Source organism: Drosophila sechellia, chromosome 3R, assembly GCF_004382195.2.
Source record: "Drosophila sechellia strain sech25 chromosome 3R, ASM438219v1, whole genome shotgun sequence".
Classification (NCBI taxonomy): Eukaryota; Metazoa; Arthropoda; class Insecta; order Diptera; family Drosophilidae; genus Drosophila; species Drosophila sechellia.
The window spans coordinates 24,991,408-25,011,224 of record NC_045952.1 but is presented as its reverse complement, the minus strand read 5'-3'; the positions used below and the strand labels follow the sequence as shown (position 1 = coordinate 25,011,224).

The following is a 19,817-nucleotide window of genomic DNA, read 5'->3' as shown; positions in this document are numbered from 1 at the left end:
GTAATTTCTCTAGGACCCCATCAGAATGCACGTACTAACATGGCTCGAACAAATTTTATCCTTGCAGATCGAGAATGGCACTTCGGAGCAGTCAAATATGCCCTTTCGCCTGGTCACTCGTGAGTCTCGCGCTCTGGCCTTTAAGTTTCTGGATAGCCTCAATGAGACTTGCGTGCTGGAGTGCCACACAGAGATACAAGCGCAAATGTCATTACCCAGTCAGGATCCAAAGTGTCTGGATCGAAATATTGCCAACTCGTTGCTGTTGGTCACAGGACTTAAGCCAGACACTCGGTACAATTTGCATTTCTACAACTGCAAAACGCGTATTTTCTACGGCGACATAGATGAGAAGACCGAACAGGATCGTAAGTAAAGCACACACTTTTTATCTGTTTTACATTAAAAGGATTGTATTTTATAGCTCCTGGTACCATCAGCAATTCAAAGTTAATTAAACAGAATGGCCTGAAATTGATGTGGGAGCCACCGATTAATCCCAATGGTCGTGTCCATCACTATGATATCCGGTGGTCCTTGGACAATGTAACGCACGAAGCTATTGTTAAAGAGTGCACCAAATGCTCATATAAGGTAATTAAAACATAGAGTACCTTTTTGCTATATTTACTCTTTATCTTTGTTAGTTTCCAAATGTCTCGGAGACGGCGAAAATCCATGTGGCAGTTCGCGTGATGGGCGATACTGGAGCAGGAGCTCCCATGTACTTCGACATGATAAATAATAACCACACATGGCTGAAGGAGGAAAGCGAATCATCGCATTCGGAGGTTTACAGTGGTATTGCCATCGGCTCTTTGCTGTCAATAGCGTGTGTTTTTCTCTTCGGGCTGTTTATAATTTTCCAGCAGCGCAACTTCAAGGCCCGCGCCCAGGGACCCACCCACCTGACCACACCGACTGATATTAATTTCGGTAATCTGAGCAGTGCCTCTGGGATGCCGGGAGACAGTGCCGGCGGTCTGAGTGGCGGAACATTGCAGCAGGATTGCCACGAGATGCAAACTCTCATTCCGCGTTCACGGTACCACATTGAATTACTGCCGGAGCACAGTTTGGAATACCAGACCAGCACGGCGGCTGTGGCAGTTGTCCATCTCGCCAACGGCAATGGGAGTGTCCAGGTGGCGAGGCGATCGGATCAAGATGGAGCAGCTCAAGGGGACTTGGGCATAGCCGGAGTGCACAACCTATCGCAGCTGCCGTTGTGCGGAGGTGGAGGTACATCGCCGGAGCGCAAGACCGTGCAGGATGCCATGTTGCAGGAGGCGAAAGCATTCTATATACCCTATAGGCATACGCCACCCAACGCGGTGGCTTTGAGCAGCTCAAAACAGTGTGCGGTGCCCAGTGTGTCCGAACTGGAGGTGATTGTGCCGCCAAACTCGCTGCCATTGGTCACCACCATGCCAGGACTGGGTGTGGTCGGCGGTGGCGGAGGTGGAGGAGGAGGAGGTGTAGGTGGCTCCAGTCGGAGGAGTGGGAGCCTGAGCAGCAGCAGTGCCAGCAGCAGCAGCAACGGCAGCAGTAAAAAACAGTTTCACACAAACTTCGTGCGCCACTCAAATTCCAATGATGGGATTTGCTTGCTGGCCGAGGAGGAGGCGGCTGCCACCTTAACACCCACCTCGGAACGCGAATATGCGGCCGTATGCCTCACCAATGGTTTCAAACTGCCCGCCGATGTGGCCAAATCGGGGGGCGGCACGTATAACACCACCAACAATAACAATAGCAGCACTAACACTAGCCAGAAATCAGCAACTGCCAAGGAGCGTCAGCCGCGAGGCAATGGCAATCCGATCTCGTTCAGCCACAATGCATCCAAAGTTCCTGCCAACGGACCGGCGTCCGTTAACGTAAACCATTCGTCGGCGGTCAAGCAATCTTGGCCAGCGGCGACAGTGGTCCATCGACGAGCCCAGGTGGATCCCAATGGGTGAAGCAAGCAGTATTTTTATGAAACTACAACATAGAAGCAAGCAAAGCAAAACAAAACAAAGCAAGACAAATGGATAGGAGATGGGCGAAAAGTTATATAGGAGAGAAAACCACATTCACAGCTCGAAACATTCCAAAAGAGTAGTGATTACGTAGATGATGATGATTAGATCACTACGATGATTAGCATTTATAAGGAGTACATTTTATAAATGTAAATATTTAGTAACTGAAACTATGGAACTATGGGAGAAATGATTAATTAAGCTAATATTTATACACATGTATCTATGTACACTCGTATACAGAACACGTACGCTAAGTTGTATGCTATAGTTTTGTCGCGATTCAACGTTTTTACCGTACTTTTGTATTTGTTTAGTTTTTGTTTGTTTTTCCGTTAATTGAGGCTCATTTTTACATGTAACTTTTTCTTACACATAAACATAATTTATTGTTGCTTTCGATGCAAACACAAACACATAGCACATGCACACCGAAATACATAAGTACATACATATATACATAGCAATAGACCGCGCAGCCCGCAAGTATGCATTACAATATTTGTCGCTGATAATTACTACGTTTAACAATTGCTTCGTAATTGCCGCAAAAAATTCAATTACATTCAAATAGAATAAATATACGCAAACAGAACAGCCAAAAAACCACAAATACTGCAATAGCCCACACTCAACCACTCTCAACCACCAAACTACCCAACCACTCAAATGCCACTCAACCACAATAGTCACAAGTGTTCACATCGATTCCGATTTAAAACGTAATCTATTCAATAATATTTGTAATTTTATTTTATTTATATTTGTAGTCCTTTTTTAAGCGAAATGTTTAATGTTTAATTTCCGCATATTTACTGCTGCATTTTGTTTTGTTTACACAACCGATATATCAAATGTACCTGATTATATTCATTTTGCATTCTTGTTTTTGTGCTCTCTCTCTTTCACTCGGTCTCACCACACACACACACGCACATACACACACATTCCCTTTGAAAGAGGAACAATTCCAATTTGTGCACACATCCATATTGCATAACTCTATAATAAGCCACATAATCCATCGCATTGCTGCCGAATTGTAACCTATATTATAAATTCACCAACCGTACCTCGACATCAAAGCCACGCCAAACGAGAATCGACACAAACCGAGCTGCTGCTTCATTCCACTGATATTATTTTTGATAGAAATTGGAAAGTAGTTGAATTCAGTAGCCAAACACAACGAACTGTGAACCGTTGTTCTGTGTGAAACGAGATGCGAAAATTGTTACGAGATTCAGAGACAGAAACACAACCATGCACACACTTACCCCCCAAAAAAACCTAACTATAGAATATACATTCCACTGACGTATGCAAGTCGCAGATACATTGTACACACACACATATGACACCAATTGGAGATGCGTTTTTAAATGACTAAAACGAGTACGAGAAAATAGATATAGACATATATTCAATGTGAACAAAGTGTGTTTGAAAACTGTAACTGTAACTGTATACGTATTTAGAGTCTAAGTGCAATACCAACAAATAATTAAATAGCAAAAGGTAACCTTTAAGATCCCTGAGGCAGAACAAAACCAACAACTATAAACAATAGTACCTTTCCACTCAACCAGAAGCAATGTTCAAAGTAGACTCACCTCGAACCCAGTTAGTTGCGACTTAGACCATCCGTAAATAAACAATCTGATTTGTGTTCAAGCGGAATAAAGCCGCAGACTTTGAACTTCCGAACTTCACCGAAAGGAGTTACCAGTTTGTATAGCCGAATAATTTTACAATTTACGAAACCAATGTGCATGCAAAACACAAAAGCCACAAAATGAACTTTAACCTACGAAAAGCATTTAAATACACACAAAATATATTCCGAAAGAAAAACTCAAAATTCCTAACTTAATAAAGAGAAAAACAAATAGAATGAATCGAATGAAGGAAAAATCCATTTTTAAACGTTGCGAACATTAAGAAAACCAAAATTTACTAAACTATTACATATATGCGTCAAAAGGCAACAAGAAAATGTATGTACTAAAGTTATAGAATTAGGCGTAAGAAATCCATATGAATGTACGTGTTTGGCAAAATCGAGTAAAAAACGATGCGGAGAACTGGAGAAAAAATAAGTAAAATAGCTGCGATTGTGATCGCCGTGTAAGTGGATGTGATAAATGTTTAAATTATTTAAGCGCAAAAACAATAAAGAGATACAGAAATTAATTATTAGGAAGGCAAAGATAGAAATGCGTATTGCGACTTTTGCAACGGTTTTTGGCCAACGGAAACCACTCTAACTAAGAGTCCACTAAAATTGTAAGCAAACAATGTTTATGTTCTTATCTTTGGCGAAACTGCTGCTCTCCTAGCACACTCTCTACTAAGTCTACGCATTGAAACGTAAAATTAGTTATGCGTATATTTTTTAATTTTTGTAATTTTAGTTCGCATTTAAGTCCACATTTTGTATACCTCATTAGTAGAGTGGCGAAAAACTAAATTGTGTAAACATGTAAAGGCTTGGTTTCTTCGTTTTACAATCAGAGCGAAATATTTGAACTATTCATAATTGAACAAACGAAAACAAAAATAACTAATGTATTTTTTATGCAATTTATATATGCATTGTACATGCAAGCGAAATTAATTATTTCAAGCAACTAAGCTGCCAACGATTCGTGTTAAAGATTTTGAGGCAAGTTAATTGGCCACCAACAACCAACCAGGCCAAAAAACAGGACAATGAATTTTGGCACGGCTGAAGAGTCTAAGAAAAAAATTAAGAAAGCGCGGTGTTTGTTTAGAGAATACAAAGATATGGCAAAGAAGAATGAACGCAACCTTAACTATTGGAAAATATACTAAAAAATAAGTTATGATGGAAAACATACAAATATTGTGTTTTATTGACCTAAATATTGGTATTTCTACTTCTCCAGTAAAAGTAGTATTGAGTTTGGATTTTTATAAAAGATAATTTATTGGTTTTAGTAATTAAATCCTTAACAAATAGGTATAAAACATCGATTAATTAATTGTCTGGAAATTCAAATATGTATCAATTGTGTCTTCGTTGGTAACATTTTACAGCGGTGTGTGTTTCGATTAATAGATAGATAGATTCATAGAAACTAGCAAACTCTAAATATGGTACAATATCAATAACGTATTCACGGGTGTTTGAGGGATCATCACAACAAAGTGCTAGAAAAATGATCACAATCGATCACAAAAATTCCAAAATATCATTGACACCAGATGGCATGTCTGAGCATAAATATCTGCTCGTTTTCTTTAAGCTTAAACTAAAGGCAACATAATATGTGTATAACTAACTTGAGCTATGGATAGGCGAATATTGAACACCTATGCTATGCACTATTAAATTAACAAGCGGCGCTCTAGCATTTAGTGTGCCTCAGCTGGATGCTGTGGCATCTCATATAGGTACGCGTAATTATCATCAAATTGTCGGTTCTATACACATTATGGTTTAAATATATCAGGTCCTACATACAGTATACTTTCTAACATATAATGTCTTCCACTTTCGCCGTGTGCTCAGCACACCTTCTCAATCATTTTCACCAGTTCTTTGTACAAAATACAATCCCGTCCTCGTGGTTTGCAGATCTCTCGATGATCCAGACGAATGCCACAGACGTCTCCAATCCCAGGATCTATAAATTAAAAAGATAAATTATTAGAACTAGGCAGTTAATAAAGTGAAAGTTCGTTGCAGATTATTTTAATTATAATGGAAAGTGATTAGGCTTATCTTTATTTATTTTATGATAACGTTATGCCGTGTTATCAAATTTTCTGATAATGATATGTATTCTTAATATTGCTGATAAGAAAATACGAGCCAAAGAAAAATATTCCGCTATCATTTCTTATACAGATGATAATGCGAACTATTATAAAACCCATAGGCATTATTCTGATAAGTACTAACCCGCTGAGTCCACTCCCACAATGCGAAGATACAGCACTGACATGAGTGTCAAGGCGGTCTCCACAAAACTAAACACCTCGATCTTCAGATGACCCAGATGGTATAGTCCCGCAAATCTCCGATGTAAATCCAGCAGGTACTTGTTATCTGAGGAAAACAATATCACAATATTATAGCTGATATATCTTATCGGATGAATCTACTATGGCTTACTTTTTTCAATCTCTAGCAGCTCCACGGAGCGGGAGAGTAGTGGTGCCTTGATGCTGGCCAAGTGGGATCCTCGATGGGGCACCGAGTAAAAGAAGCAACCGCGGGCAGATCGCCAAAGCGGCGTCATCGCAGGACGACCGCTTTCCCAGGCGTCGACCATAAGTTGCTTGATAAAGAGTCCACCCTTCGAGTGCCCCACATAGATAATAGGACGACCATGGCCCACGCGATGCTGAATGAGCAGCTCGGCCATCTCACGAGACCTTTGGATCAAGCTGGAGCGCGGCTCTTTGCTTTTCCACAGCGGTCTCCAAAGGTACTGATCAGTGGTGTAGTTTAGGGCAATAACCCGCACGCCGGGACAATCCAGTGGAAGCCAATCACCAGGCCAGCACTTGGAGTAGTTTGGATCATTTGGAGATGGCTTGCTCTTGCGGGTGGCCTTACGAGGCGTGGCTGGTGAGGCGGGACGCGGGCGATTATCCTTCCCATTGGTCCCCTCCTCTTCATTGCCATTGGCCTGCAGCATGGACTCCAACTCTGCTTGTAGCAAACGGCTGTTGTCCTGCATCCTGAGCCGAAAAGTGGGAAAGCTGTACTCGATGCCCTCGCAAATCTGGATTTCTTCAGGCTCTCCGCACACATAAGCATAGCTATTGAAATGAAATCTTTTAGTAACTCTGGTCATAATAATTGTTAGCATGAACTTACTCGCTATCATCGCTATCGGAAGCATTGACCTGGAAGTCTTCCGGCTGCATTGGCATGGACCTCTGGAGCCGTGTCCTTTGCCGCACTGGAGAATCATCTGGTGTGTCCATAAATCGGTTGAGGGAAGCAAACTTTGCTCGCTTCTCCCGCGGAGCTGGATGAATCGCTGCACTACGGGAGTGACGAGGTCGTTTTGGTGGACGAACTGGCGGCCGCGGTGGCCTTTCGAACTCCACCGGCTGGCGATCGTTCTGCCAGAGTCCTTGTTTCCATGTGTTCACCAAAGATCCATGCAGACCATGGATAAGCACAATATCTGCTCGGATCGGCTGACCCGGTGGCGGTTCGGCCAGGATGTTTATTGTACAACAGTTGGGTGCGTCCGAGCGAACGGTGTAAAAGGGTGGACCGTGCATCGGATTGCTGGTTGGACAGGGAGTGCAGGGAGTGGAAGGCGCACTCAATGTGTCGGGAAGACTCTCAAGGCCATCCTGTGATTTGCGCATTTTCAGAAGCTTCAGCAGGGGGCCCATGCGATTGGTAACTAGCGGAAAAAATATAATAAAATATATAATCCTCTCAATATCTTGGCTACATACGTGGTATATAGTGAAATTTCGTTTAGTTCACCGAACTTTGGCTTACTTTTTCTGTTCATTTATTATTAGACTCACCCTGAACCGAAGAAAGATTCAGTGATATAGTGTTGGCGGCAAAGGCCACCAGATTGGTGAGAGCCTGCCGGCTGGAGGCCAGATTCTGGAGAACACTCAGCACTCGAACATCGCGTATGCCCTTGATGCCCCTGGCTACTCCATTGGCCAGTGGAAGAACTAGTCGCACCAGGATGCCAAAAACCACTCGCATGCTGCCTCCATTTTTGCTGTCTCTGAGGGGAATTTGCAATGTATTAAAATTGAATTTAATTGGATTTGTACTTCTACTTACGCCTCCATGAGGGCACCGGCACTGCTCGATCGCACCAGATCGCTGACCGCCTGCTCCTCCTCCTGGCGATCGATCTCCACCTCGTTCTCATTGTTTGTACTTTCATTGTGGGCCATCGGTGGTGATTCACCTGGCACTGGCTCATTGTGTGTCACCGGTAGGCTCTCCTCCCCACCAATTCGCATCATGGCAATGTCGCAGACGTAATGTTCATCGATTTCCTGCAGCGGTGAGCTGTTGTCTTCTTCTCCACCACCTCCGAGATTGGGGCTTCTGTTTTCGCTTCGGTTATTGTTCTTCAGGTTCTTGATTTCTGCGCCATCGTTTGCCAAGGGGGGATTGCCATTGCAGGCAAATGATTCTTGAGCTGGCTCAGAATCGCAAACAAACATTTCGCAACTTTCTGCTCGAGTGTTGCTCTTCTCGTGCTTTCGAAGGACTGGCTGTGGGGCAATTAATTCGCATCCAACATGGCTGGGCTATCTGCAATTTCATATAAATCGTAGAATTCTCGGTTAATCATTGCCTATCCACTAGTGGAGCTCCGGCGCAGGCCCCTGCCTGCCATATATCAATGTCAATGGTGGTCACTGGGCTAAAAACAATCCGGTCAAGTGCAGTCCCTGCCTTGGTTTCCTGCTCCGTGTTTGCCGCACTTCAAGGAAAACAAACTGGCTAAAAATAACACATTCACTTGACGCTGCTTTGCGGGAAATTACTAATACGACACGTGAACTTGGTGTAATAATAGTTGCAGCTCGAAGGACAACCGCAGATTGCTTGCAAGCACCGAGCCCTCAAATAAAAGATATTATATATTCTAAAAAAATTTTAAAATTTAATGAAAATGCTACTCTGTTCCACCACACACAACAGCCTTTAATGGAGATTCCTAATTTAGTGGTTAATGGTTTTTTGACGACAAAAACATCAGGGCCCTGCTCAATTTAGCTTCAAAAGGTTCCTGTCAACCGCAAAAACAAAGGTACTTATACCGAATGCTTCCCAGCCGTTGCAATCCAATTAGATGCGAAAGCAACAAATGTCAGATATATATTGCTATGCCGCATAATGACAGAGTGACGTGCCCCCAGGGTACGACAGCCCAGCAAAGGTTCAAGTTGAGGGTCGTGGTGTAAAGAGCACGGTACTCAACAAGGCAAAAATTCTCATCGCTTTTTCTGTTCTGCTGCTATTTATAGATGAAAAATGCCGCAGTATGCTATGTTGCATGCGCCTGACACACTGAGTATCTAAGGAAAACCGACCACTAGGTGGTTTGCTGTACGTCATGCAAAACGGCACAAAAAACCGGGGGAAATATATTACGAAAGTCAAGCGGTTGGAATGCCAGTTATGCGCCGCGTACAATGACAACCGCACCACCCACTCAACTTACACTTGATGCAAGATCGGAGATCGCAGAAATCGCCGGAGAAATGCGAACCGCTCGCCGTGGAAATCTCAGACCGACTGGAACGGCACCTTGGCGATATGAATTGGCGAGACCCGGGCTCTTGCGGTTATACCCGCCCCTAAAGTACTCGAAATTGAGGCAAATACTTTGGCCTGAAGTGGCCGACCAGCGATGGACAATTGTCTGCCTTACGACAAATTGGAGACAGCGAAAAAGTTCAATTCATTTGGCACACATCGTTCCTTATCGTCCATTGTTTCATTAAGTGCGAAATGCGATTCCCTGAAATCACTTGGTTTGCCTCAAACAAATAGAAGAGCATGCCAGTTGTCTTATCTAAGTGCCAGGTGCCGTGATATCTGTCTATCTTCCTCCTCTGGATTAGCCAGTCAAATTGGTTTATGGAAATTTCGTCAATTAATTAGAACGACCAGATGGTGGAAGGGGCGAATTTATTTATTTCGCCGTTTCCAATTGAGGGGGTTGCGAACTCTTTTGACAGACAGCACTTAGTATGCTTTGGTGCCTATAAAATGCTAATGCCCAGATAAGCTCAATCAAGTGCTCGGCTTTTGTTATACGAGCCGTTTAGGTGCACTACTTTGTGGGATACGTATAGTATCTGTTAAGTATGCAGTGCACGGCAGCAGATATTTCGGACCTGATAATTCAAAATCAATATGTTAAATGCGCTCTTCAGCCTGCGTGGCAATCATTAAAAAAGTGGAAAATTTTCAATTGAAAATCTGCAACTTAGTAAGCTTTGCATTTTTTGAGGCGCAGAAAGCGGTGCAAATATGCAAAATTTGTAGTGAGGAAGCAGACACCTTATCTAACGGCAATCGATAAGAATTGCAAATGCTATTGTGCAATATATAAGGTTCTCGAGAGGTTTGGTCATGCCTGTGCGCCGAGCAGCTCTTCTCTCGATCGTTGATTTCGCCAACGGGGCGTATGCTGAATGCGAACTCTGGCTGCTGAGTTTGTTACTCATTCGCCGCGTGGACTTTGGCCAGTCGGTATTGTAGTATATACGAACATAATAACAATAATAATAATTATAATAATACTAATATTAATAATAATTATAATATGAATCATAATAATAAGTCAACTAATAAGTAAACTTAGGACTACCCTAATTCCTTAGGACCACCCTAATCCTAAATATGCGAATTCAGCATGTGCGCTTTTAGGGGTCGCACTCGACTCCCATTGGTTATCGAGTATGAACTTCATACATACATATTGCAGAATTTGCTAGTGTCAGCACTTGGCTGTCACAAGCGATCTGCCTGTAGACCACACTAAGTTCAGTTATAAATCAGGAATAGATCAGGAATGTACATTTGCTGAATAAAAACCAAATAAAGATAAAATGATCAATTGCGTTGTGAAATTTAATTAACTACAGTATTATCGTGTCGCGGTGCAGTAAATGCAGTCGCAGCGCCATTTGCTTGTTTGTCTTTATCGACACACGATGCACACGGCTGCCGAGCTGGTCAACAAAAGGTAGCCGAAGTAAAGGGTTTTGTAATGCGATAGCCAAATTTGCGATAATCGTTTATTATTATTATTGTTGTGGATGTGTGGGACCTATGATGCATAATTGCTGCCCAACAAGCTGGTAAACGTTTGCACATTTGTCAGCTGGAAATTGGCTGTTATTATGCATATTAATAGGCTGGATTGGCTGGTGGCCAATGTTGCTGGGCGGGAGGTGGGAGCAAGTCCAGCATGGCACGCAAGGCGTTCGGCATGCTAATTAATATGTCGCATGTTGCAGCCACGTGAACGGGCGAATTTGGTGACTGAGATTGCATGCTCGACTGGTCCAGTCCAGTAGTTCACCTGCTTGTCTCATCCATTATTGTGTAAAGTGTGCAATAAGCTGGAACAAACACAATACACACCATTGAATTGGTTCACGATGACATAAGGTTGTTTCGTAATGATCCATTTAAGTACGCACATAAAAACATGGATAACTATCCGCCTTTCATCTGTGAAATTAACCTTCACAATTGATTTGCTAGGTTAATCGCTGGCACATTTGTCAGGTTCAAGAATTATTCACAGCGATAAGATACGCACTTGCATTTCAACTTGGGCAATAAACCGTCCAAAATAAACTGGCTGGAAAACAGCTGTTGCCCCTCAAAATAATGTCGGTAGTCAGAATACAGCATTATGTGATTATTAATTTATTACTCATTAATGGGTCACTGACAGATAAGCAATGAACTGCGGAAGGTCGTTTCTTAACTGGGTCAGAAGACAATGGAAAATCGTTGCCAGTTTATCCTGCTGTCTTCCGCAAGAGTAAAATATTTATACATTCATGAGTTAAATGAATAATTCCTGCTTCGATAAAGAGCTGAAATAAATTCGTTAAATGTTCCTTATCACCCACTTTCATTATCCAGCGTGTTTTGCGTGTAATAACTAATCAGAGTGTCAACTTGTTTCGGTAAACAATTGAAATGATTATCATTTTCCCGGCCCGCTCAAACAAAAGCCTTAGCCCGCAGCTGCACATCATTTTCATATTTGGAAATACATTTGGATTATTTCCATACCACTTGTTTGATAACCAGCTCGCAAACGAGTTATGCAAAGCCAGTGGCGGCACTTTATTTAGATTATGTATATCTGTGTCTGCACAGCATGGATCAGGCCATACTGAAAATGTTCTGTCAGGTGATGCTACCGTCGATAATGACGATGAGGAACTGTACCGCCGGCGGCAGCCTTGACCCCCAACGACCTTGAGTGGGTGGCTATTGTCGTGTCTTTGACAAGCCGTTCTCTCTGCTAATTAGTATGTTTTCCCCAATGACTCAAGCAACGCACCAGATATTAATTACCATCCTTCAATGGACTGGTTTGATTGAGCCTTGGCAACTGTCGCCGGCCAAGTGTGGACTTTGGTCGATCGTATGAAAGGCAAACGGACTGAAACATAAATTATTACACGGGGGAAATATCTGGAAAAAAAATATCTCTCTTATCAAATGGTTTTTTTTATTTTTTGAACAAGTTTCTTGTGGCATGGCAACGAAATGTATATATACATATGCTAGCAAATCGTTGATCTTATTATTTATTTGCTTTAAGAAATTTTCCGACAGAAATAGATTCTGTAATGTTATAAAAATATTTGCATTTTTTATTATGCCTTCTATATTTTAGGATCATATGCTATCTAGTAAAACGTGGTCCAAAAGATTCATTTTAGCTAACATATACCTATCTGTACATTACACCCTAGAATTCTCTAAGTATTTTCATAGCTACTTAAACAACACAAAACTTTCGATAAACAAATCGTTCGAAAAGAAAAAACCAGCGTATGCCAATGAGTTTAAGTTTTCTTGTTTTTCTCTCTGCAACAGAGCTTCTCGCTCCGCTGCTTTTCTCGCGGCTGCTCACACTCAGTCTCTCAGTGGAAAACCGGCAAACGAGAGCAGAGAGCCCCATCATTTTCTCAAAGACTCCCCCAAAGAGCGGGATTATTCTCGCACAAAAGCTGCTGAGGCCCGCGGTGGTTTTGTATTTCTATATACATACAAACATAGATGGCTAAGGTGGCTTAAACGCAAAACAACAGCGAGCGAAAACAAAACAACACGTGTGGGGTGGGTGGAGCCCAAGGGGGGCTATGCGAGCTGAGGGGGCGTGGGAGTTGTAACTTTAAGCCGCGGAAACCTTAACCTTCACCACGCGTGCCCAGATAAAAATGCGCTGGAAGAGGTAATGAAACGAAAATGAAAACGAAAAGAATCGGAAAAGGAGCTATAATTTGTGAACTTTAAGGCCGCGAACGTGTTTCGAGTTCCAGATTATCCAGTCCACTCCCTTATATGTACATATATATACATATATATATTTGTCTATATATACCATATATAATTCGAGTGTGGGGTGAGCCAATTTGTCGGGCCAATTCGCACTGTATCTGTGATGAGTCCATTTGCCAAAGGTTTGACGGCCTCGTAACAAGTATTAATTGAATTATTCACAGAGCAAAAAAAAGACAGAAAATTCACACCTGCGACATTATAGCCATTTAAATTTTAATCGGCTTGACAACTGTTTTTTGTTTGTCCGGTTAATAGTTAATAAGGTCTGTCAAAGGAGACCTCTGTTGTTTGTTGTTTTTTTGAAGGGGTATGTATATGTAGCTGGCGTGATTTATTGATGGGCACACTGAGAGACGGCACTTGCAGATATATTCATGAGTTCTTTTCGAAGAATATTTCTTAATAGGCATTTATCGTGCGCCTATATATCAAGTATATATGCGATGGATCCGACAAAGCACGCTCACTCGCACACACTTACACACACACACACACACTCTTGAACTTACACTCTCGACAACAACAAAGCTCTTGGCGTTACGCGAGTTATTTTCGAAAAGCGTAGCGAATCCGAGAGGAGCGAAGCGAAAATCGCGTCCGCAGCGTTTGGACGCTCGGCAGCAACTATTGTGCTATTACAAAAATACACGCTATCGAGAAATCTCCAACTAGAGCTCTCCCACCCCACAACCCCATTCACACACACACTCTCCAAATATCACAGCTAACTGTGTGTCAACAAAAGTTTAGCAGCTGTTCGCGTTGCTAAGCTTTTCATGCGGCAAAGAGAAAGCGTTAAGAGAATTTCTCACCGTTGAAAATTCAATGAAGAGAGCTCCATTTTAATCGAGTCGGAGCTGCCAACTTATCGCTGTGAAGCCCGCGTGTTTATTATCCATTCAAATATGTCATAGTGTAGTTTATACAAATATATCAAAATATATCGAGCACTAATCAAGAAAATAGCAAATGCTAACTTATTTGGAAGCCTTTAAATATTATTTTGCAGATGCCATATTAATTAATGTAAAATATTCAAAGAGTTTCTTCACTATTAAGTGATACAACAAAATTTGTAAAACTATTTAATGTTATGACCTTGTTAAAGATACATTTTACGAAAGTATCTAAAACTTACTGCATTTTCTTTTGTACCTCACAACATTTAAATGTAAAACCGTAAGCTTGTGTTATTTTCATGATTAACGCTCGGTGTGTTTGCGATCAAATTTTAGACCTGCCCCTTGGGGTCTTACAAATCTGAGCTCCCGGAGCCACTTGAATGCGGGCAAGTGACTGCCAAAAAAACCGATTCCCTAACGTCTGGCGTTAGTTCCAAAAAAGTGCCTCATTCACGACGAGTCCGAGCTGGAGGACGAGGAGCTGGAGGAGCTGCTGTCCCCGGAACTGGTGTCGCTACTACTTCCGCGGTGCTTCCTGCGCCTGGCCTTCTTCTCGTCGATGACCTCGTAGCTGGGCAGAGTGGAGTTGCTGGAGTCGGAGCTGCTGCTGCTCGAGCTGCTCGACTCCTCAACGACTGCCTCAATTTTGCGGGATTTCCTGCGGTCAGTCGGATCATAAGTCAAAGGATAACCAGCGAAGTCCCGAGATATTACCTACTTCTTATCGTTTTTATCCGCGTTCTTGCGCTTCTGCTTTTTGGCCAAATCGCAGTCACTGGGTGAACTGCTGCAGGTGCGCTTGGACTTCTTGCCCTTCTTGTCCTTGCGGCGAGTGTCCTTGTCCGTGCCACTCGCCTTCGTGGAGTACAGATTCTGCGAGCTGGCCGTGGAGTAGCCAGTGTCCTTGCGTTTGCGCTTCTTCCTGGAATCAGTGGGTTAATCTAAATTCTCTTTTTAACATCATGGTTAAGCTCAATAAGCACTTGTCCTTCTTGTCCTTCTTCTTTTTGCTGTATACCGCCTCCTGCTCCGCATAGTCCTTGTCCTTGGCCCTATAATTAGTTTTGATGCAGTTCATTAAGGATCTAAGCTACATCAACACCTACCTTTTGATCTTTTTTTTGACATCACCACCCCTTTCGTTGGATATCATGTAAATGCTATTCTGATCTGCATCCTGCACTTTCCTACGAGATTGGAACTGACGTGACTTGGTCATTCGACTTTCACGCCGATTTTTCCAGAACTCGGCGTTGACCACATATAGACGATAAAGTTGCAGGATGATCACCAAGGAGTTTTTGCCTAATTACATATATGTAGGTAATAAAATTGCGAATAAGTATATTTATAATACGTACATGTAAAGAAGACGTTCATGTAGTTGATGATTTTGTACTGGAAGATAATCAGCAGGCGAAAGGTGAGGAAGGGCGCATCCTGCAGGATCACATTGAGTACGATGCCCCACACATCAATGCCACAGCAACAGTTCTGGCAACAGTCTGTATGCCTGGAGAACAAAGATTCCCATGATCATCTACATTTTAATAATAAGTTGATTGAATGTACTCACTCCTCCTTGTGATGCGATCCACTGCCTCGTGGTCGTCGTCCTCGAGTGGCGGATAGCACGATGGTGAACTGCATGAGGCTCCAGGACCAAATGCCCAGTGTGAGGAAGACCAGGAATCCAATCTTTGCTATGGAGTCGTCCTTGTAGGAATCGAAGAACTCAATGATATCCGCCGCCGTGCCAATGTAGACCAGGAGCAACTGGCTGAGCTGATCCCTGGTTAGATCGCCCTTGGGCAGCAGCCAGCGACCCACGATCAGGATGAGCATGAGGAACTGCTCGATGAGGGTTGTCCAAGTGTCCGGGGTCACCGAGAGGGTGACCCCGGCCTGACCCAGCAGAGTGGCCACCGGAGGCACGCCACTGCTGTTGGTGCTGGTGATGAAGATGGTGGTGTTGCCCACGGGAATGCTGTAGTTGCTCGGACTGTAGACCGTCGAGTTGGTCGTTGTCATGTTGCCCACCCGCCGGGCCACCTTGTCCAGCTCCAGGAGCCATATCGCCGGCACAATGCTGCTTAGGTAGAGGAACACCGAGGGGCAGAACCTGCGGGCAAAGGACACAAATGAGGTGGCACAGACGAACGCCCAAAACAAAAAACAAGTCTGAGTGATGCGACAAAAGGTAAACAAGAGTCCAAAGACTCCATCCCCCGCGAAATTCCATTAAAGTTTTTAGTAGTACGAAGTGTGAGGTGGACAGCTTACACTGAAAAAAAAGCATCCCCAGAAATGATAATAACAATTGACTTTAAGGTACCGAATTCATAGGATTTCCTATTCCTAGACCCATATTTCGGTCCAACAATCTTATGATGTTTTGAAATCGAAGCTACTTTTTTCTGAGTGTGGGGGTGCGGCCGCAGAGTTGGTGGCTTCTATGAAAGTGGGTGGCCAGGTTAGGCACCCACTAAACACATGATTTCACTTTTAATTGAAAATCAAAACCCCGCGGCATGACGTCAACATCAACTGACTGTTGTTTACAATTCGAGTTGGGAGTTTAATCAGATGCCTGGAGTAGCCAGGATCCGTGGGTTTCATCCTTACCAGCGCCACTCCTGCGTTTTCTTGATCATGATGGTGAAGATGCCCTCGAGCAGCAGCAACAGGAGTGGTCCACATAGTGCCCAGTATATGATATCACTCTTTAGGGCCACCACCTGCCAAATGGCCAGCAGGCTGTGCGCACTGAAGATGATCCTCGTGAGGATGGCCTTGATCGTCGAGATTATCTTGGCCATGGCTGCAATGACATAATCCTCTCCTGCTCGCTCCCTGCAGCTCGACAATCAGGACCAGGGAATACCAAATCGACCCGAACCGAAGCGAACCGCACACGGCCAAAAGGCAAACGCAACTGACAGCAGAAATCGCGGGGTCCCAAATGCTTTCATTAGATGTTTAAACGCTTTTTAAGAAATTAAGGACACCGCCGCGAATGGCGCGTAATTGGTGAATGGCCACGGACCCCCGTCCCGATGTCCTGTGTGTGCGTTCAGGACGAATCATCTTCGGCTTGTCCAGGGACGAACTGCAGACCGAAAAGAAAAGAATCTCATTGTAAGGTGAGAGTATAAAAAGATGGATCTTAAATGAATTCGAGCTTATAAGAACTTGCTTAATATAATTTAAAATCTTTTTTTCATTTTAATATATACTCTGATGTGACCAAACCGGTCCTGGAAATGACTTCCCAACCGAAATCGAACCCATGCGTGTTTCACTTATGTGTGCCTCCAAGTCACACCGCTACCATTAAATGCTTCAGCTGACTTTTAAGACAGCAAACGGTGGACGATAAACGCGGAGTCCGCGTTCCACCCACCGGATTTTGGGTCTGGCCACAAATGCAGTGCAAACAAATCGGCGGAGTGAACGACGCCGAGCCTTGGCCATCAAACTGGTGGGTAATGTGGCTGCATGGAAAGTTATAGTCATCGTAAACCTACCCCGTCGAGATATATCGGATGTTTGCCCATGGGTGTTGGGTGGAGCTGGGTCAATGTTTTTGCCGCACGTGAAGTCATTGAACAGGCATAAATAAAGGATGATGTGCGTGGTCTGACTGGGCACAGCCATGCTAGATGGGGCAACCTGTTGATGGGAACAAAGAAACTTTCAAATTTATACGCTGAGCTAAGTAATTCAACACATATTACGCATACGACATGTGCAACAGCCATTGGGGAATCCTTCGCTATTCATAATCTTTCTATTATCCTCATAGTTTTAAATACTTAGATGTTGTTTTGGAAAATAGTTTTTATTGCAGGTAGGGATATGACTTGGGTTTGGGTTTGGGAACTTAGCCCTGATTGCGGCCTCGCAGCAGCCTATTCCTGGATGTGGAACTGGCACTGGTGGCCCGGTAGACGTGCACCCTGCGCTTAATCGAGTACTTAAGGTTCTTGATCCTGAACCGCTTGCGATGGACCTTCGAGGAGGAGGAGGACGAGGAGGACGTGGTGGTGGTCGTGGTGGCTGCCGTCGTCGTGGTGGTGGTGTCACTGGCCGCCGTGGTCGTCGTGGTCTCCGTGGTGGTTGGCGATGAGGCCGCGTTGGTTGCCCAAATGCACAGGCTTATCGCCAGGATTCCTAGTGCCAGTTGGCCTGTTTTCATGGTGTGGCTGGGTGATGCTGTTGCTCGGATGAACGCCATTTCGGAGGCTGGGGGAGTTTTATATGTGGCCAAGAAAATTGGCGGAATTTCTCAACAAATATTTGCAAATATTTGCATTATGCTCTCGCCAATTACGTCTGCGCGAAATTTGTTGGCCATATTTACACAGTTTGGTGATCAAACAAAGAAACAAGCTGGAATTTTGCAATGGCCCAACTGCCGACTGCTATTAAGTTATATATATTTAAGATTGGTATTTTTACGAGCTTTTTTCTAAAATTAATCACACAATTGCACTGAGAGAAAAAGAAGTCAGCAAAATATTATATACAAATTGGTTCGTTTTAGTGGAAGGTCTGAGTTTTTGTCAGCAAATTGTATATAATAATATTATTTAAATCTAATAATTTAATTAGATTAAAGGTATGCCCAAATTGGGTCTCCCCCTTTTTTCGAGAGCCACATGGAGTCGCCAGTTAGCTGCCTTCCCGAACAAATATCGCCGGACTTGAATGGGATTTGGTGCCTGCATGTTGGCACATAAAACACTGCATAACCAAATATTTGCGTGGCTCCAACTCGACTCCGTATTTGCCTGGGCTGAAGGACCGCCGCTGCCTGCGGATGACATGTATTGGTCCTGCGGATGACACCGATACTGGCGCTCTTGGGTTGCGTGGTCGGACGGTCTCCCGCAGTGGGCTATCTAGTCCAGGTTGCTATATAAGACGAGGATGTGCCAATCGACGTTCATTCGCAAGTCTCCTGCTGCAGGTGTTCCGTGTTCAGTTGCTGCTCCTGGCCATCCTTCCAGCTCCTCGGACTAATGGCTCGCTACACGTACCTCGTCGCCCTTGTGCTCCTTGCCATTTGTTGCCAGTGGGGATCCGGCGGCGCCATGGCCATGCCGGATGAGGAGCGCTATGTGCGCAAGGAGTACAATCGGGATCTCCTCGACTGGTTCAACAACGTGGGCGTGGGACAGTTCAGTCCCAGCCAAGTGGCCACTCTCTGTCGTTATCCACTGATCCTCGAGAACTCCTTGGGCCCATCCGTGCCCATCAGAAAGCGCAACTCGGAGCTCATCAACTCCCTGTTGAGTCTGCCCAAGAACATGAACGATGCGGGCAAGTAAGCCCGGAAAATGCTGAAGGATTAGGACGACCCACCACTGAAAGATGGAACCTGGACAAGAACTTATTATTTGATGTTATAGTTTGATTTTTTGGTGCGTCGAAGGAAAGTGAAAATCCGCATATTTAAGCTGGTGTAGTCATCTAATAGAGAAAAAAGACCGTATAACTTTTGTTGCTTTAAACCTATATAGAAAAATATACAAACAAGTAGCCTATTGTAGAAATGTTGTATATTACTAGGCTTATTGCTGAAATAAACGTTTCCTGGAATGTTTCGACTTGAAATCTGGTACAACAACTAGCCTAGATTTGTATTCTTAATCACAGATACTAAAACTAGTTAAAAGATATTGGTTATCCCTGTAAAAGGCGAACCAATGAAAGCCAAAGGTGTTCTCAAAGTAGATTTTGTCCATTTCTATGATTGGAATAAATGAATGTTTTTAGCTTAGAATAGCAGCACAATTTCGT

The 19,817-nt window shown here is 43.5% G+C and overlaps 5 protein-coding genes and 1 long non-coding RNA gene across 12 annotated transcripts in view; 2 read left to right on the top strand and 4 right to left on the bottom strand.

The window, feature by feature from the left end:
- The window catches only part of LOC116801379, a 31,080-nt gene extending 27,892 nt beyond the window's left edge, over nucleotides 1-3,188 (bottom strand). Inside the window, exon 1 of one of the 2 annotated variants that reach the window (XR_004361967.1) lies at nucleotides 3,101-3,188. This is a non-coding gene — a long non-coding RNA (uncharacterized LOC116801379). The remainder of the gene's footprint in view (nucleotides 1-3,100) is intronic. The other variant, XR_004361968.1, reaches the window with a different exon arrangement.
- Nucleotides 1-4,887, top strand: part of LOC6617055 — a 56,412-nt gene extending 51,525 nt beyond the window's left edge. For all 3 annotated transcript variants that reach the window (XM_032720274.1, XM_032720273.1, XM_032720272.1), the window contains 3 exons: nucleotides 68-368; nucleotides 425-594; nucleotides 648-4,887. In XM_032720274.1, the coding sequence (XP_032576165.1) occupies nucleotides 68-368; nucleotides 425-594; nucleotides 648-1,964 (1,788 nt within the window). In that variant the 3' untranslated portion in view covers nucleotides 1,965-4,887. The remainder of the gene's footprint in view (nucleotides 1-67; nucleotides 369-424; nucleotides 595-647) is intronic.
- A 65-nt stretch (nucleotides 4,888-4,952) lies between these two features.
- On the bottom strand, nucleotides 4,953-13,736 carry LOC6617054. Of its 3 annotated transcripts, none has more exons than XM_032720275.1 (7): nucleotides 13,620-13,736; nucleotides 7,828-8,310; nucleotides 7,554-7,768; nucleotides 6,880-7,423; nucleotides 6,169-6,821; nucleotides 5,956-6,102; nucleotides 5,559-5,677 (listed from the first exon to the last, which is right to left on the bottom strand). In XM_032720275.1, exons 2-7 carry the CDS (start codon nucleotides 8,217-8,219, stop codon nucleotides 5,559-5,561), a joined length of 2,070 nt encoding a protein of 689 aa, XP_032576166.1. In that variant the 5' UTR covers nucleotides 8,220-8,310; nucleotides 13,620-13,736. The 3 variants fall into 3 exon arrangements, with proteins under 3 accessions (XP_002041382.1, XP_032576166.1, XP_032576167.1); XM_032720276.1 differs by lacking the exon at nucleotides 13,620-13,736 and adding an exon at nucleotides 9,227-9,329; XM_002041346.2 differs by lacking the exon at nucleotides 13,620-13,736 and having other exon boundaries at nucleotides 4,953-5,677; nucleotides 7,828-8,219.
- A 249-nt stretch (nucleotides 13,737-13,985) lies between these two features.
- On the bottom strand, nucleotides 13,986-17,143 carry LOC6617053 (transmembrane protein 26). Of its 2 annotated transcripts, none has more exons than XM_032722993.1 (7): nucleotides 16,638-17,139; nucleotides 15,589-16,134; nucleotides 15,374-15,525; nucleotides 15,119-15,317; nucleotides 14,996-15,064; nucleotides 14,731-14,934; nucleotides 13,986-14,670 (listed from the first exon to the last, which is right to left on the bottom strand). In XM_032722993.1, the coding sequence occupies exons 1-7, from the start codon at nucleotides 16,829-16,831 to the stop codon at nucleotides 14,463-14,465; spliced, it is 1,572 nt and encodes a 523-aa protein (XP_032578884.1). In that variant the 5' UTR covers nucleotides 16,832-17,139; the 3' UTR covers nucleotides 13,986-14,462. The 2 variants fall into 2 exon arrangements, with proteins under 2 accessions (XP_032578884.1, XP_032578885.1); XM_032722994.1 differs by having other exon boundaries at nucleotides 14,580-14,670; nucleotides 14,727-14,934; nucleotides 16,638-17,143.
- A 626-nt stretch (nucleotides 17,144-17,769) lies between these two features.
- On the bottom strand, nucleotides 17,770-18,331 carry LOC6617052 (protein new-glue 3). The gene has a single exon (XM_002041344.2). The coding sequence runs from the start codon at nucleotides 18,247-18,249 to the stop codon at nucleotides 17,896-17,898; it is 354 nt and encodes a 117-aa protein (XP_002041380.1). The 5' UTR covers nucleotides 18,250-18,331; the 3' UTR covers nucleotides 17,770-17,895.
- Nucleotides 18,332-18,907: 576 nt separating this feature from the next.
- On the top strand, nucleotides 18,908-19,800 carry LOC6617051 (protein PDF). The gene is made up of 2 exons (XM_032721204.1): nucleotides 18,908-18,925; nucleotides 18,985-19,800. Exon 2 carries the CDS (start codon nucleotides 19,037-19,039, stop codon nucleotides 19,343-19,345), a length of 309 nt encoding a protein of 102 aa, XP_032577095.1. The 5' UTR covers nucleotides 18,908-18,925; nucleotides 18,985-19,036; the 3' UTR covers nucleotides 19,346-19,800.
- Nucleotides 19,801-19,817: the final 17 nt, after the last annotated feature.